This window comes from Bos grunniens, chromosome 19 (assembly GCF_055505025.1).
Source record: "Bos grunniens cultivar Pamir isolate PY7600 chromosome 19, Bosgru_T2T1.0, whole genome shotgun sequence".
Lineage (NCBI taxonomy): Eukaryota > Metazoa > Chordata > Mammalia > Artiodactyla > Bovidae > Bos > Bos grunniens.
In genome coordinates this window covers 35,791,836-35,806,186 of record NC_141183.1, presented here as the reverse complement: position 1 = coordinate 35,806,186, position 14,351 = coordinate 35,791,836, and the positions used below count along the sequence as shown (strand labels likewise).

The 14,351-nt window shown below is 51.2% G+C and overlaps 2 protein-coding genes across 5 annotated transcripts; both read right to left on the bottom strand.

Annotated features, from left to right (window-relative positions):
* Positions 1-657: 657 nt before the first annotated feature.
* On the bottom strand, positions 658-5,108 carry RNF227 (ring finger protein 227). 3 transcript variants are annotated; one of them, XM_086359102.1, is made up of 3 exons: positions 2,044-5,108; positions 1,858-1,945; positions 658-1,016 (listed from the first exon to the last, which is right to left on the bottom strand). In XM_086359102.1, the coding sequence occupies exons 1-2, from the start codon at positions 2,537-2,539 to the stop codon at positions 1,890-1,892; spliced, it is 552 nt and encodes a 183-aa protein (XP_086215228.1). In that variant the 5' UTR covers positions 2,540-5,108; the 3' UTR covers positions 658-1,016; positions 1,858-1,889. The 3 variants fall into 3 exon arrangements, with proteins under 3 accessions (XP_086215228.1, XP_086215226.1, XP_086215227.1); XM_086359100.1 differs by having other exon boundaries at positions 1,858-5,108; XM_086359101.1 differs by having other exon boundaries at positions 658-1,945.
* Positions 5,109-7,350: 2,242 nt separating this feature from the next.
* Positions 7,351-14,251, bottom strand: KCNAB3 (potassium voltage-gated channel subfamily A regulatory beta subunit 3). Of its 2 annotated transcripts, XM_086359066.1 has the most exons (14): positions 13,572-14,251; positions 12,210-12,253; positions 12,070-12,107; positions 11,746-11,825; positions 10,561-10,605; positions 10,423-10,467; positions 10,159-10,202; positions 9,883-9,969; positions 9,531-9,616; positions 9,265-9,385; positions 9,086-9,180; positions 8,888-9,008; positions 8,628-8,716; positions 7,351-8,375 (listed from the first exon to the last, which is right to left on the bottom strand). In XM_086359066.1, the coding sequence occupies exons 1-14, from the start codon at positions 13,811-13,813 to the stop codon at positions 8,298-8,300; spliced, it is 1,215 nt and encodes a 404-aa protein (XP_086215192.1). In that variant the 5' UTR covers positions 13,814-14,251; the 3' UTR covers positions 7,351-8,297. The 2 variants fall into 2 exon arrangements, with proteins under 2 accessions (XP_086215192.1, XP_086215191.1); XM_086359065.1 differs by having other exon boundaries at positions 9,086-9,385.
* Positions 14,252-14,351: the final 100 nt, after the last annotated feature.

Genomic DNA, 14,351 nt, shown 5'->3' with positions numbered 1-14,351 from the left:
TAGGAAAAGGAAGGGTGTTGATTTCTACCATTTTCTATTCATTTCTCTCTTTAAAAAATCTTGTTGACTTTCCCTTTTCTTGTTTTTATTTCTTGGATCATCAACTAAAATTCCAAGGACCCTTTTCCAACCCTAACCCCGAGGTGATGAGCTCAGTGTGGAGGGTGACAGCAGGATACCTCACAGGCCCCAGGGTGGGGCCAGCGAGGCGGGGTTCACTGGACAGAAGTGGAATGGGAGGGGCGCCTGACAAGGTCCACAGCTGCCTTCAGGCATCCTTTGGAGCATCCTTTCCACCTTCAGGTTGTTTAGTTCTGCCAAGAGTCAGCAGAGGTCACTACAGCTTCACAGGTTCAGTTCCCAGTTTGCAGAAGCACACTTATATTTTAAAGGAACTGGGGGGAGGGTGGTCAGACCTGCATAGCTTGCCAAAGATGTGAACTGCTAGACACTGCACCTTGACGTGTATTGTTCACTACCGGAGCTTCTTAGAAGCTGAGACCAGACACTTAAATTTTTGAGGCTATTATATTAAAAACTGCAATTCTAACAAGCAATCAGAAAACAGCAGGCTGAAGGCCAAGAAAGGGCTCCCCAAAGAGGGAAAATTTAAACTGAGACAGCAGACTTAAGGACAGGAAAAAGGCAAAAACAGGATTAGAAAAATTGAGGTTTATTAGTAAGTTCACATTTTTAAAACTCAGAGGAAAATTCAACACATTAAACTATGCACACAAAGTTTAAATTTCTTCAGTTAATAAGAGTGTCATTTTAGGAACCTTGAATAAAACTATATCATTTATATCAGTTGTGTTTTAAATATTCCAACCACAGATGGTGATATCCTAGATAGTCTAGAACCTGGACCAGTGCTTCTTAAATTTTTATTTAAATGGATCACCTGGGATTCCTGGTAAAATGCAGAGTCCAAGTCAGTCAGTCTAAACTGAAATCCTGCGATTCTGTTCTTCCACCAAGCTCCCAGTGATGCGGATGCTGTTGGTTCTTGACTCTAACTATATTATCATGAGAGAGTAACAGGATTTTTAACTAAAACTCACACCCTAAAAATTGGTGAAGTCCAGTTATGGGACACAAGTTTAAAACTATTATGAGCATTTTTCGGTAGTGACTCTTTCCTTGGGATTGTAAAGATAACACAGATAGTATCAAAGGTTTACAATTCAATGTCTTTGCCAAATGGCACTCGCTTCTCTCCTTGATAAGCACTAATGAGCTGACTCAGATAAATGCCCTTTGGACCTTCTCATGCCTGCCCTAACTGGTTAAAGGGAGATTCTGAAATGAAGCAAGGCTCCTAATCTCATAGGTAGGGATGCATCTTGATAATTTTAGAAACAGTTCTGGGGATGGGGAAACAGTAGGCATACCAGTGGAGGAGGGTAGGGTGGATACAGTGTATTTTTCTCACTTCTCTTAAGTGCTAGAGAAGTGAGATTAACACGACATGAAAATCGGCCTCTTCTCTCCCGTTCCATCTTTAAAATCATTGACACAGAATTGCTAAAATGGGACCTGTTGCTCCCACACACCAGAGCTGCCCTGGAGAAAAGCCAAAGTCACAGCTAGGGAAACAGTCTGTTCTTCCCCGAGAACGGAGACTGTTTCCATCATCCCTAAGCCACTCCATCCTAAATACGCAAGGCTGGCACAGTCAGTAGACGGGGGCGATTCGCCTAGGAGCCTCTGCAGCGCAGTATTAACACCTCCCAGGGTGTTCCCTCCTGCCCTTGGGTCACCTCCCTCATCCATGCCAATCCAGGATGTGACGGGTGGTAGTCTTGGCATCAGACTACCATCAGTACTACAGCGCGCCCCCGAGAACGCAGCTCCCACCTTTCTTCTGCCGTAGCTTCAGAGTTCCCCGGTCACGGCGTGTAGCGGGTCATGTGGGCCAAGTCCTTGACCTCTGGACAGTACAGCACTGGGGGAAAGGAGGAGGGTTAAGGTCAGTGGAAAGACGCTGCCGAACCCGGCGTTCCCTGGTGCTCTCCCTCCACGGCCTCTCGGGTGGCCCCTCACCGTTGCTAGGCAGCGGGCGCCGCCACCCGCGCACGGGCACCAGCACCCGGGCCCAGAGCCGTCGGAGCGCGCGCCACCCTGCGCTCCTAGGCCCCGCCCCTTTCTCGCTCTCCTTTTCCTCGTCATCGGTCTCTCGGTTCGCGTGGCCACCCGCCTCATCAGATTCGCGCCTGACTTTTGCCTCCAAGCGCGACCGTAAGTCCGGGTCGACAGAAATCTCCGCGACTCCGCCGCGCGGGAGCCGGGTGGGCGCGCGACAGAAAGGGCACGTGATGAGGCGGCGCAGGCGCACCGCGCGCGCCACCGCCCCGCCACCGTCGCCGCGCGCCGCCAGCTCGCGCAGGCACGCGGTGCAGAGCGTGTGGCCGCAGCGGGCGCGCGCCGTCCCGGGCAGGCGGCGGGGCGCGCGGTCCCCGAGGTTGAAAGGCCGGTAGCAGATGTTGCAGTCCAGCTCGCCGCGCTCTGGAAGAGACGGTATCCTCACCAGGAGCTGCATCTTGCCCGCCGCGGACTCGAGGGCGTCACTCACGAGACCAGCTCTGTGGACACACCTAGCGGGCCCGTCCTGGGGCCCGCCCCGCGGCCTCTCGCCTCTTTTAAATAATGAGACCCCGCCCCTTCGCGACGTCACGTCGCAGTCAGGCTCCTCCCCGTGGTAGCACGAGCTTGGGTGGTGGAGGTGCGAGGTCCGGAATGCATGCCTCGGCGAAGCTGGGGCAGGGAGGCCGCCTAGGTGGTGCCTGGACTGGGGACGGGGAGGTGCGGCACCTCCAACTCTAGGCACGCCTTCCTTAATGCCCCCACGCAGCGCCAGCGCTCCTTAATTGTACTGTGTGCAACCTTCCAGTTACTGAGCCTGAGCCCTCAATCACTGCACGGGTTTCTCAGGCTCTTTCACAACATACTTCCTAAGCCAGTGACACTGCCCGTTCTGCCCAATCTTTAGAAGGTCCCCGGGCGTTTGAGCAGACGCTGCGCTCCATTGCCCTTATATTCAACCTCCCTCTGTTCTTGTAAGGCTGGCTTCCCAAATTTTATTCTCCTCAAACTGTTGAACTCCCAGCCGACATCTCAACCTAAGGAAGGCCCTAGATACCAGGCCCAGGAATGCTGGGAATCTTCTCCTTCCTGAGTAGCTAGGCCTGGACACCCACACACCATGATGGCTCCAGCAAAGCAACCCAGCCTAAGCTCTGACTCAGGGGTCCGACTTCCGCCACGGGTAAACAGGACATAGTATTCACAGCCCACATTCCCTCTTGGTGCCGCACCCACCCCCAGCTCCCGCCTCACCTGCCTCTCCTGGACCCACAGTCTAGGCACTGTTGTGGAGGTTCATAGGACAGGGCCTAAACCCAGTCTACCAGTTGTGACACTTTGAGCAAGTTACCTAACTCCGCTGGGCCTTGGCTTTCTCATCTATAAAATATGGATGATAATAGGATTGAATCAGCTTACATATGTAAGGTGCTTAGAATGATGCCTGGCACTCAGTAAACACATATTAGCTGCTATTATTATTTTACGCCCTCTCCTATATTGTGTTCACTTTAACTTTCTGGCACCCAACATATTCTTTTCTTTTCCTTTTTTTTTTTTTGGCGTAACCGTGGGGCATTCAGGATTTTAGAGTCCTCAACCAGGGATAGAATCCTCACCCCATTCAGTGGAAGTGCACAGCTTAACCACTGATGGTCCAGGCACAATATTCTCAACCCCTATTTCTTTTGGTGAACACAAGATGGGATTCTCCACACTCATGGCATTTACTGGCTGTAACAGGCAATATAAAACTGGTTTTTAAAAACTAGATTCTTTAAACCTTAGAGAGTAATCTTTTGTGAGAAGATATATCACTATTTTTAATTATTTTATATCTTTTCAGAACTAAGTATTATTGTCTTATGATTACTTGGAGGAAGCTATTTATTCCAATGATGCTGTCATAACTCACATTTGGGGGGAACTTCTCTTTGTAATGGTGCTTAGAGATCTCACATCTTTTAATATCTTTGGTTGGTGATTAAGTCTTTTAAGGTAAATTTGACTATATAAATGCTCCTAAAGTGGTAGCCAAAGCCTTCTAGCTCTAGACCTGGACTATCCAGTCACCTGCTCAGCTTCCTTTCTTGTTTATCAAGAATCCAAAATGATGATCTCCCCACCTAAAGCAGCATCTCTTCCAATTTTCTTATCTCTTTACCCAATACCAGAAACCTAGGTGTCAAACCTAGATCCCTTCCTTGAGTTCACGTTCCTTTACCTCCCTTATCACTAGGCCTGGTACATTTTGCCTCCTAAAACTAATTCATCTGCTTTTCTCTACCTCCAGTATACCACCCTGGTTCAAGCTGCCATTATCTCTTCTGTAAACAGAAGCCTCTTCACCAGTCTGTCCACAGTTATTCTGGCCTTCTGCAGACTTCTCTCCACACTGCTTACAGCGATCTTTCCAAAACTCAAGCCTAATTATGTCCTACCATATATCCCTTCCATTCCTGTTAAAATCTGCCTGCAATGCAGGAGACCCAGGTTCGATTCCTGGGTCGGGAAGATCCCTGGAGAAGGAAATAGCAACCCCCTCCAATATTCTTGCCTCCCATGGGAGAATCCCATGGACAGAAGAGCCTGGCAGGCTACAGTTCATGGGGTCATAAAAGTCAGACACAACTTAGCGACTAAACCACCACCACCACATATCCCTTCCATTCCTGTTAAAAACAAAAACTTTTACAGCAGGTGGTCCAGTGGCTAAGACTCTGAGCTCCCAGTGCACAGGGCCTGGGTTCAATCCGTGGTCAGGGAATTAGACCCCACAGGCCATAACTAAAGAAAGATCTTTGTGCAACTAAAGCTCACGCATGCCTCAACTAAGACCTGGTGCAGCCAAATAAATATATAAACATTCTTTAAACAACAAACTTTTAATGGAGTCATGGTTTAATACCCCCAAATTCCTAAGATATGTGACTTTGCTGCTTCTCCCATCAAGAATTGGGATCTGTTTCCTCTCCCTTGAACCTGGGTTCACCTCATGACTTGCTTTGACTAATAAAATGTGGCAAGAATGATGATGTGTGAGTTCTGGAGCATCATTCCTTCAGAGGCCTTATGGCTTCTGCCTTTGGAACACTGCCCTGAGACCACCATGTAAGGAAGTTTGCTGGTGGATGAAGCCACTTGGAGAAGGGAGGAGCCCCAGTCAACAGCCAGCACTAACGGCCAGGTGTACCAGTGAGGTCACTGGATTTTCCTGTTCAGCTGCTCTATGGGCTGAATGCAGCCACGTGAACGAGCCCAGGTGAAAACAGCAGAAGACACTCCCAGCCAATCCACAGAATCATGGAGTAAAAATAGTTTTAAAATGTTTCTTTAAGCCACTAAATTTGGGGGGTGATCTGTTGTGTATCAAGATAACGGATTTTTGAGGGTTTCCTGCTGTCCTTAGGATAAAGATAATATGCTGAAGTCCCTACAAGGCCAAACATGCTCTGAAACCACCAAGTCTCACATTCTGCTTGCCTTTCTTCTTTAGACATTCAGCCTTTGGAGACCTCTGACTTGTCTGTTTGTTTCCCCCACAAGGTTTTCCCGTGTGCTGTTCCCCTAACCTTGCTTTCACCTTAGCAACACCCACTCATCCTTCAGCTCTCTTTGCAGCCTCACCATGTCAGATACTCACTGTACACTCTGGTAACACCAGTGCTTTCCTCTGGACTTCGGACAACCTAAGTTTGTGTGTGTGTTTGGGGGTTACTTTGCCTTCCCCATCTGTAAACTCCACAAAGGTTGCTGAGCCAGGTTTTGTTCACCACTGTGTCCCTGTGCTGTACCACAGTAGGGCCCAATAGGTAAGTTCTCACTCAGTTAATGAATGAGGTGAATGATAAATATGGTATGTGAGGGAATTCGCCAGCGGTCCAGTGGTTAGGACTTGGCGCTTTCACTGCCCAGGGGGGCCCCAGTCAGGGAACTAAAATCCCACACGAGGAGCAGCATGGCCTATATAACAAGGTGTGACAATAAAGGAAGCTTTCTTACAAGGGGTTTATAACTGCCTCTGAAGGTAATTTTAAGAGGACTTTTAAAAAATGTTTTGAGCAATGAAAGAGGCATTAAATGAAGGAGGTTCATGACCCTCCAAGGTAACTATTTAAGGAGAGTACCATTTTGAATTTATAAATTCTCCTATGTTCGTTACAGAATAACTAAGCTTAGTTTAGTCATACATTTTACCTCTTTGTTTCCTCCACAGTCTTCCCAAATGAGTGGGAGATGATAGTGGATGTAAGTGTTCATTAGTTGATCCGGTTGGTTGCTAATCCAGTAAATGGCATGCTGCTGACTTCTCTCTTCTGGAAATTGGTTTTACTCTGCTCTCCCAGCTTCAGGATCAAGGAAGGGTGAGGATGGGAAGAAGGGAGATGGTAAGGTTATATTTTAAGGAAGGCAGAGCTCATCCTCCCCTGCCTTGTGATCAGTAAAGGTTGTAACTTTCCACCCACTTTCTGTCCCAGGGAAATCAGAGTTCTTTAGGGAATAAGGGTAAGTATCTGACATAATCCCATTTGATTCTGCTTTTCTGCCACTCTCACACCTGATCTTTCGCTTGTTTTCTTTTTATAACAGCTCTATTCTCTCCCTGTATCATTTCAACCATAGACCAGTTTTCATTTTACCTCTCCTTCCCCAAGTCCTCCATCTGAGAACAGTGCCTCCCACTCAGCTACAAGAAAACCACCCAGACAGTGTTTTGGATAGTGTGGGTATCAGGCTTCCTAGGTGGCACCAGTGGTAAAGAACCTGCCTGCCAATGTAGGAGACGTAAGAAACATGGGTTCGATCCCTGGGTCAGGAAGAACCCCTGGAGGAGGAAATGGCAATCCACTTCATTATTTTGCCTCGAAAACCCCATGGACAGAGGAGCCTGGCAGGCTATGGTCCAGAGGGTTCCAAAGAGTCGGCCATGGCTCAATCAACTTGGCATGCATTGGGTATCAGGAAAGAGGGAAATAAGACACTTGGCTAATATAACTTTTCAAAACAAAACAAGAGTAAGAGTGTCAGAGGGAGGAGCAACACAGCTATGAAGCCAGACCTCTGGGTTCCAAGGCATGTGGTGACTGAAAGAAGAAAACCTGGTCTTTGATGAGATCAGTGACTAGGAGCAAGATGCCTGGCTCACTAAGGTACATGAGCAGTGGAGAGGAAGAGTCCTGGAGTTTTCTACTGGCAGGGGGCTAGGGGGTCAAACAGGTGAGACTGAGAGCCTAACGCTCAACCCCCAGCAATTTCAGACGCAGTAAGTAATGATCAAGCTGAGATTTTATTTACAGTTCCCTGGGAAGTCTTGCACAAGAGAGGCCATCATTATTGCTTTAAGATTATTGCCAGGAGGAAGACTACAGTCCTCCCCTGCCAGGTAGGAAGTCCTGCTCAAGGCTCAAAAGTTTATCTCCAGACCTTTTATGTTAGCCCCATTTCCCTGCCGTGACTAAAGGCTGTCACTGTTTTCTGCGAAGTGAGGCCCAGTGTGCTTTCCAAGGTCTTCCCTGGCCACTTCCGCCAGGACACTCTATACACTGACCATCAAATTTCCCTCACTGATGCTTTGCTACTGCACTCCCCAGTCTACCCCTCTCCGCAAGAACAAAGCATCAATACGAATTCTAGTTTTATGCCTTTCTCCACGTCCTGGCTGAGGCAGGGTCCCGGTTTCCCAAAAGTCATCATTTACTTCCTGCCAGGACCAGCCTGGCTTCCTTTGTAACGAATTTAAGAGTCCCATTTCCTTTTTTCCAGGTGACACCACAACTCACTTCTTATTAGAACTCACAACTCCTTGATGACATTTCAAGGGCCACTTTCGAGGTACTCTGCATAGGTCTTGTATATGCCTTTTTGTTTTTCCCTGGACCTTGGCGATTACGGGAAGAGAAAAGGAGCGAGACCAAGTAGCAGAGAGGGGACGGCCCAGTAGCTCATGCCCAGGATTAGCAGGAAGGCCTAGGTGGACGTAGCAGGGGGCGGCGGACTACTTTCCCTCTCAAGCCCCACTGCGGGAGGATATGGCTTTGTTCATGCTATCGCTACTCAAAGCTGGAACTCGTTAGTGGGCGGGGTCGCCCTGTCTCTGCCGCTGCGTGGAGGGATCCGGAGCGGGAGGGAGGCAGAGGCGGAGACGCGTTTCTGTGAGTGCAGTGGAACCGGATCCGGTTTCGGGTTCGGGTTCGGGTTCCTGCGTCCCAGGTGGACTATTTCTTGGGATGAGGCTTGTTGCCCAGGAGCCCGTCTATCTCTATCACCGTCTGCGGGGTCAGCTGACTCAGCACCTGGAATTGAATGGGGTGATCGAGAGAATGGTACATGCAGGGTCCTTGAAAGAGGGCAGGAGGTTCGAGGACCCGGGGAGCCTCACAGCGCGGCGAAGTCACAGCTGTGCTTCTGCTTTACCTTCTCGCCCTTGGACCACTCATTTGCAAAGTGAGGTGACTCACCTCAGGCCCATTCTGGGTTGGACATCAAGGTCTTGACTGCTGGGGAAGGGGACAGAGATGAGCTCTGGCTCTGAGTCCCTCGCTCACCTGCAGGGCGCCCAGATGCTCCACCAGCTGCTCCGCACTGGACACCCCCAGCAAGACCGAGCTGACCCCTTCACTGCGGAGACACCACGCTGGGCCCGAGAAGGAAAAAGAGAGAGAGAACTGGTGGGAAACAGTGAACACCCAGACTTCAGAGGGGTCTCTGAGGAAGAAGGACCGCCCAGGAACAAACCAGTCTGTGGTTTGGTAGCTCTTAGGCGGAGACAAGGACCCTGCAGGGTCCAGGGCTGGCAGTGTCTCACCAATAGCAAGCTGCGCCACAGTGCAGCCCAGCTGGTGAGCGATGGGGAGGAGGTCCATGACTTTGGCTTGTTGTTTCTTGCCATCCTCACTTTGCACTTTGTCTTTGTGCCACTGGTAGCCCTGGAGGCCAAGGAGATTCATCAAAAGACCACTTCTCACTCAGTCCACTCCTGCCATCCCAAGCCCCCAGATCTCACCTTGATGGTGACCCTGCAGGTATCTGGGACTCGCCCATCATACTTGCTAGTGATGAGGCCACAAGCCAGAGGGGACCAGGTGACTGAGCCAACACCTAAGACGGAGAGGACCGGATGTGGGAAGGGGATCTCAGTGATGGTGAGGCCGAGGGAAAGGCAGGGATGAGGGGACTGCGAACCAATCTTGTGGTAGAGCTCTGGCAGCTGCATCTCCACCTTCTCTCTCTGAAACAGATGGTGCTCAGCTTGTTCACACACTGGAGGGATCAGATTGAACTGTCTGGCCATGGAGTAGGCCTCCTGGGTTGGGGCGGGGAAGAGATAGGGGTCAGAGCACTCCTTCCATTGTCTTCCACTCCCCCTCCTCCAGCAGAGTGGGGTTGGGAGTGGCCATGTGAAAGGTGGTAACAAGTTGTGAGACGGGGGCGGTAGGTGGCACACTCACCATGATTTCTGCAGCCCCCCATCGGGATGTCCCCCAGTATAGGGCCAGGCCCTGGTTGATGACGTAGGTCATGGCTCGTACAATCTCTAGGCACATAGGAGAAGGAAAGCTTCACTCTCAGACCCCTGGCCTCCTGAGTTCCAGATCTGCAGACCTCCACCTGCCCCACCAAGACCCCACTCATCCCTGTGAGAGGTTGGCATCTGCTCTGCACTTCCCTCCCTGTCCAAGTCCTGGGGTCTGAGCCTCCACTGTAGAACTTGGGAGACCTCCTGAGCAGAGCCTGGCTTCTGCTGAAGGTTTAAGAAGTGCTCTGTTTTGAAGGGCTGTCAAGGTTGGGGTGCTGCTTTACCCTCCATGGGACTGTTGGGATCTGAACGATTGGCAAAGACGATGTCCACATATCCCAACTGGAGGCGTTCCAGGGATCCTCGCAAGCCTGGGGTAAGCACAGGGAAAGGAAGGTAAGCTCTCCAGCTTTAGCTGCCTAAGAATTCAGACCTTACCCCTCTGCCATGGACACCTAAATCCCAGCTTCCCTATTCAGAGCCTCAGACTTATAGCTTCAGAGAATATTCCCAACTTCTCTAGCTTCCGTCCTCAGCCAGCTCAGGTTCCCAGTCCTCACCTTCAATGATGTGTTTGCGGCTCAAGCCTCGCTCGGTTTCTGCCCTGTAGGAAAACATAAGTCAAAGATGAGGTGCGTCAAAGATAAGAGACCATGGCTGGCCTGAAGCCATGAGGAACCGAGGTGGTAGCGGTCCTCACAGGGAGGAGGCAGACCTGGGGGAGCAGGTGCATGGTCTGCTTTCCTCACCCCATCCCATGCACCTTCACACAGTCTGCAGATCTTCTCCCTAACTATAGTGACTATAGTGAGGCAGCCACTTACTGTCCTCCCCAAAAAATCTTGGTGGTGATGACATAGCTTGATCTCCTGGAGAAAAAGAGAAATGGGAGACCCAGCCAGAAAAGGATGTGGGGATGATCATGTCCCCAGCAACTCCCCACACCCCCAAACATGTCTTACCTCCATCCTTTGCTCTTAAGGATGTTTCCTAGGGTTCTTTCAGCCCTGGAAGGAAAACAAGGCAGAAGTACTGACTCCTCCAAGATGGATCAGTTTCTTTCCTTCCTCCCACCTTTCCCTTCAACTAATTTCTCCCTTGTAAAATGGAACATAAATGAGAAGTCCATTGGGCCATCAGTCCCACTCTAAACTAAATAAAAGGGGCTCCTGGAAGTAGGGTTACAGTCGTACATTTTCATTCATTCATTCAACAAATATCAGTTGTGCAACAGTGAACCTCTATTCTGGGTGCTGAAGGGATAGAATAGGATGAGAGAAGAGGGACCAACTACAGTGATGCTGGGGAGGATACTGTCTCATCTGTTTCCAACGATCTGTGTTGCCTTCTCCCTTCTTTTAGTCTCTGCAAAGTCCCACCCAGGTCTTCTCCCGCATTGCAGGCGGATCCTTCACCAACTGAACCACCAGGGAAGCCCAAGAATACTGGAGTGGTTAGCCTATCCCTTCTCCAGGGTATCTTCCTGACCTAGGAATCAAATTGGGGTCTCTTGCACTGCAGCTAGATTCTTTACCAGCTGAGCTACCAGGGAAGCCCGTGTAGGTACTTAGGTGACATGAGAAAGGACAAGTTCTATGGAGGGAGAACCCTCCTCGTTGAGCAGCAAATATGGCCTTGTAAACCAGTAATTGATGAACCGTGTGTCAGAGGGCAGTGTAAAGTGCTTTGGGAGCTGAGGAGGGTAGTGACCAACTTTGGTGAGTTGGGCAAAGGGTTCTTGGGAAAGCTGACATCTGGGACAAGTCTTAATGATAAGCAGAAGAGTTTGCCAGAAGAGACAGGGTAGGTCATCCAAAGTTTTTATTATTCCCAGTGTGAAGCCATATGTGCTGTGGTTATGGTATGTTTGAAAATTTAGCTTTGTCATCCTCACATAGTTGCACATAACTGATGTCCAAGAAATATTTGGTTTTATTTTGACTGCACAGTATGCCCTGTTGCCCTCAAAACTAGAGGGAGACAGATGTTGGGACTATAGTTCCCAACATGCTTTGGGGGCCCATTGGCTGAAAGGCTGGAACTTAGTGATGCTTTAATTCCCAGAGTTCTTTAGGGGGGAAACCAAAAAGCCCTGATGTTCTCTCAGCCTTCCAAGTATAACTTAGCTCTTTCACCCCAGTCCTTACTTTCCTGCGGCATACACTTCGGCGGTATCAAACAGGTTTACACCGTGCTCATAGGCTACTGTCAGCACATCCTCTGCTGTCTAGGATGGTGAGAGAAAGAGTTGGAGATCAACCACCAGCCTCAGTTACCTTCCTCACTGCACTCTAACCCATCACACCTCAACCTTGGTTATCACATTCACTTCCCTTTCCCCGTTCTCCAGCCTCAAGTCCACCATTCTCCATGCTTGTTGTCCAAACCCCTAGCCAAGTCCGTTTTCCCCCCTTTTGGGTTCCCTTATACCCCCTCCCTCTGCTTCTAGGTCCCATCACTTATATCAGTACCTCATCTGAGATCTGAGAACCAAATGTGACCCAGGTACCTGCAAGAGAGAAGCCAGGCAAATGAGACCAGGGTAGGGGGAGGCGGGCAGCCATGAAAGAATGCCTGCCCCTTCCCTTAATTCCTCTTCTTTCTAACTCACCTAGGCCAAGGCAGGATACCCGAAGACCAGACTTTCCTAGGTTCCTGCAGGACACAGAAGCAGCAGGAAGGGGTGGAGCCTCCATTAGGGACATAGATTATCAGCCTCCAGCTCCTCTCATTCCAGACTGAGATGCCCTCAGGGTGTCTCAGTCCAAAGAAACTAGACTCAGTGGGCCCACTGAATCGGGCAGTGCCACGGCCATAGAATAAGTGAACAAATAAGAAGTGTTCCTCTGGAGCCATGGTCCAGTGCCTCTGTTCCCTCCTATCACACTGAAGATGTGCTGCCTGCTTAACGCTGCTTCTGGTGTGTCCTGGGTTCGTTTGAGTCATCTCTGGGATGTGTGGAGTTGGGGTAGAGGGTGGCTGGGAGGAATAGTACTGGCTAATGGTGATGAGTTTGTGAAAACAGATTCTCAATAGAGTGCTGTGCTAGAGGGCAGATACTGGGGTGGAAGGGGGTAAACCAAGTCAAGTTCAGGCATTCAGGCAGGCAAGGTCCTTGAATAGGCTAGGCAGACCGGCCTCCAACAAAGGCAGGTAGGACACCTGGGTGGGGAGTTTGAGAGGAAAGACCAGTTCTCCCCCTTCTTTCTACTTGCTCTGCTCCTGTTGGCTTGTGAAGTCTGTCTTCAAACCAGAGAGCCCCCTCCTCCCCGCCCCCCCATCCAGGTACTCCACTAAGCTTCCCAATCAGGGCTGCCATATGGAAGGGATCAAATTCCTCAAGTGACAAAGCCACTTCAGATCAGTGACCTCCACTCACTCCTGAGCAGGAGCCCCTCCCTTCTCCCCTACTGGTAGTCCTGAGAGCTCAGCGGTTCTCGGAGATCAAGTCGTTTACATTTCATTCCACCTTCCCCACCTGGTTCCTGGCCCTCGGCATGGGCTTGAGAGATGTGGTGCATCCTTTGGAGGGCCCCACTTCCCTCCCCACCAAGAAAGGGTGCAGGAGACCTTGGGGTATGTGGGGGCGATATCTGGGTCAGGCACCCTGAGCAGGCCAGAGTGAGAAGCCGTTTCCTTCCCCTCTCTTCCCAGGACACGACCCAAGGACACTCCATCCGAGCTGGGTGGGGTGGTGTGCAGCCTGGAGATCTGCGTTTCCCTGGCCTTCCTGGGGGTAAAGAGGAGCATCCCTTGGGTCTGACAGGCCTGGTCAACCTCAGTAAACTTGATTTTCTACTAGGCAGGGGAATGGACAGAGAGCAAAAAATAAATAAATAAAGGACCGTGTAAGGGAGTGCCAGCGATGGGAAGAAGAGATGGAAGTTTGAGGGGGGTCCTGGCAGCATCTTAGGAAGCCTCAGGGGTCAGGAAAGGGAAGCAGATGTGGCGGGCGGCCAGGCCACCCCCATACCTGTATTTCATGCCAGTGCCTCGGCCGGTGCTCTCTCGGAGGGCCCCAGCGGGCGCTGGGGGTCGGGGGACCACGGCGGCCCGGGCCTTGGGGCCCGACCCTCCTCCCCCTGGAGGGTTCCCATGCCCCCCGCCGACCAGCCCGCCGTTACCGCCCCCGGGGCCCGGCCGGGGTCCACACAGACGGTCCTCACTGCTCCGGCTGCGAAGGTTCTGTTCAGTACATGCGATAGACACCTGCATGCCTGCCGGCCAAGGCGGGGAAGGGGGCTCCGAGGGGCGGGAGGAAGAGGGAACCGGGAAGCTCGAGGGGAGACACCCGAGGGGGTAGTGGCGCGAGCCCTGGGAGAGCGGGAAGGCTGAGGAGGTTGCGGCGGGAGCCGCCAGGCAGGATCGGGCCCGCGCGGGCGGGCTGCTGGAGGTCGCGGGGTTTGCGGCGGAGAGGAGAAACGCGGGGGGTGCCACGAGTGGAGCGATTAGGATTCGGGGACACTGGCACGGAGAGGAGAGGGAGAGATGGACGAAGGTGAAGGTCGAGGGCGATTCTCGGAGGGTAGGAACTTAGGGACAAGGAGGGGGCGGAAGAAAGATGCCACCTCTGCCCAAAACGCAGCGGGACCCGCTAGGCTCCCAGCCGCGTCGCCAGCCTGCCCAGCTAATCAACATGCAGACACCGCCCCCTCATCTACATAAAGCCGCCCGCCTCCCAGACCAAACCTGCAGCTTATCTGCATAAACCCCACCTTCCGGAGTGCTGCAGCTTGAGTGTTTCGTGGGCTCA

Excerpts from the sequence above, each read along its gene's own strand:
- RNF227 (XM_086359100.1), bottom strand. The coding sequence starts at position 2,539 with ATGCAGCTCCTGGTGAGGATACCGTCTCTTCCAGAGCGCGGCGAGCTG.
- KCNAB3 (XM_086359065.1), bottom strand. The coding sequence starts at position 13,813 with ATGCAGGTGTCTATCGCATGTACTGAACAGAACCTTCGCAGCCGGAGC. Across the intron at positions 12,108-12,209 it reads GGTATCCTGCCTTGGCCTAG|GTACCTGGGTCACATTTGGT; the intron begins GTGAGTTAGAAA and ends TCTCTCTTGCAG. Across the intron at positions 9,970-10,158 it reads CCGCAAACACATCATTGAAG|GCTTGCGAGGATCCCTGGAA; the intron begins GTGAGGACTGGG and ends TGCTTACCCCAG.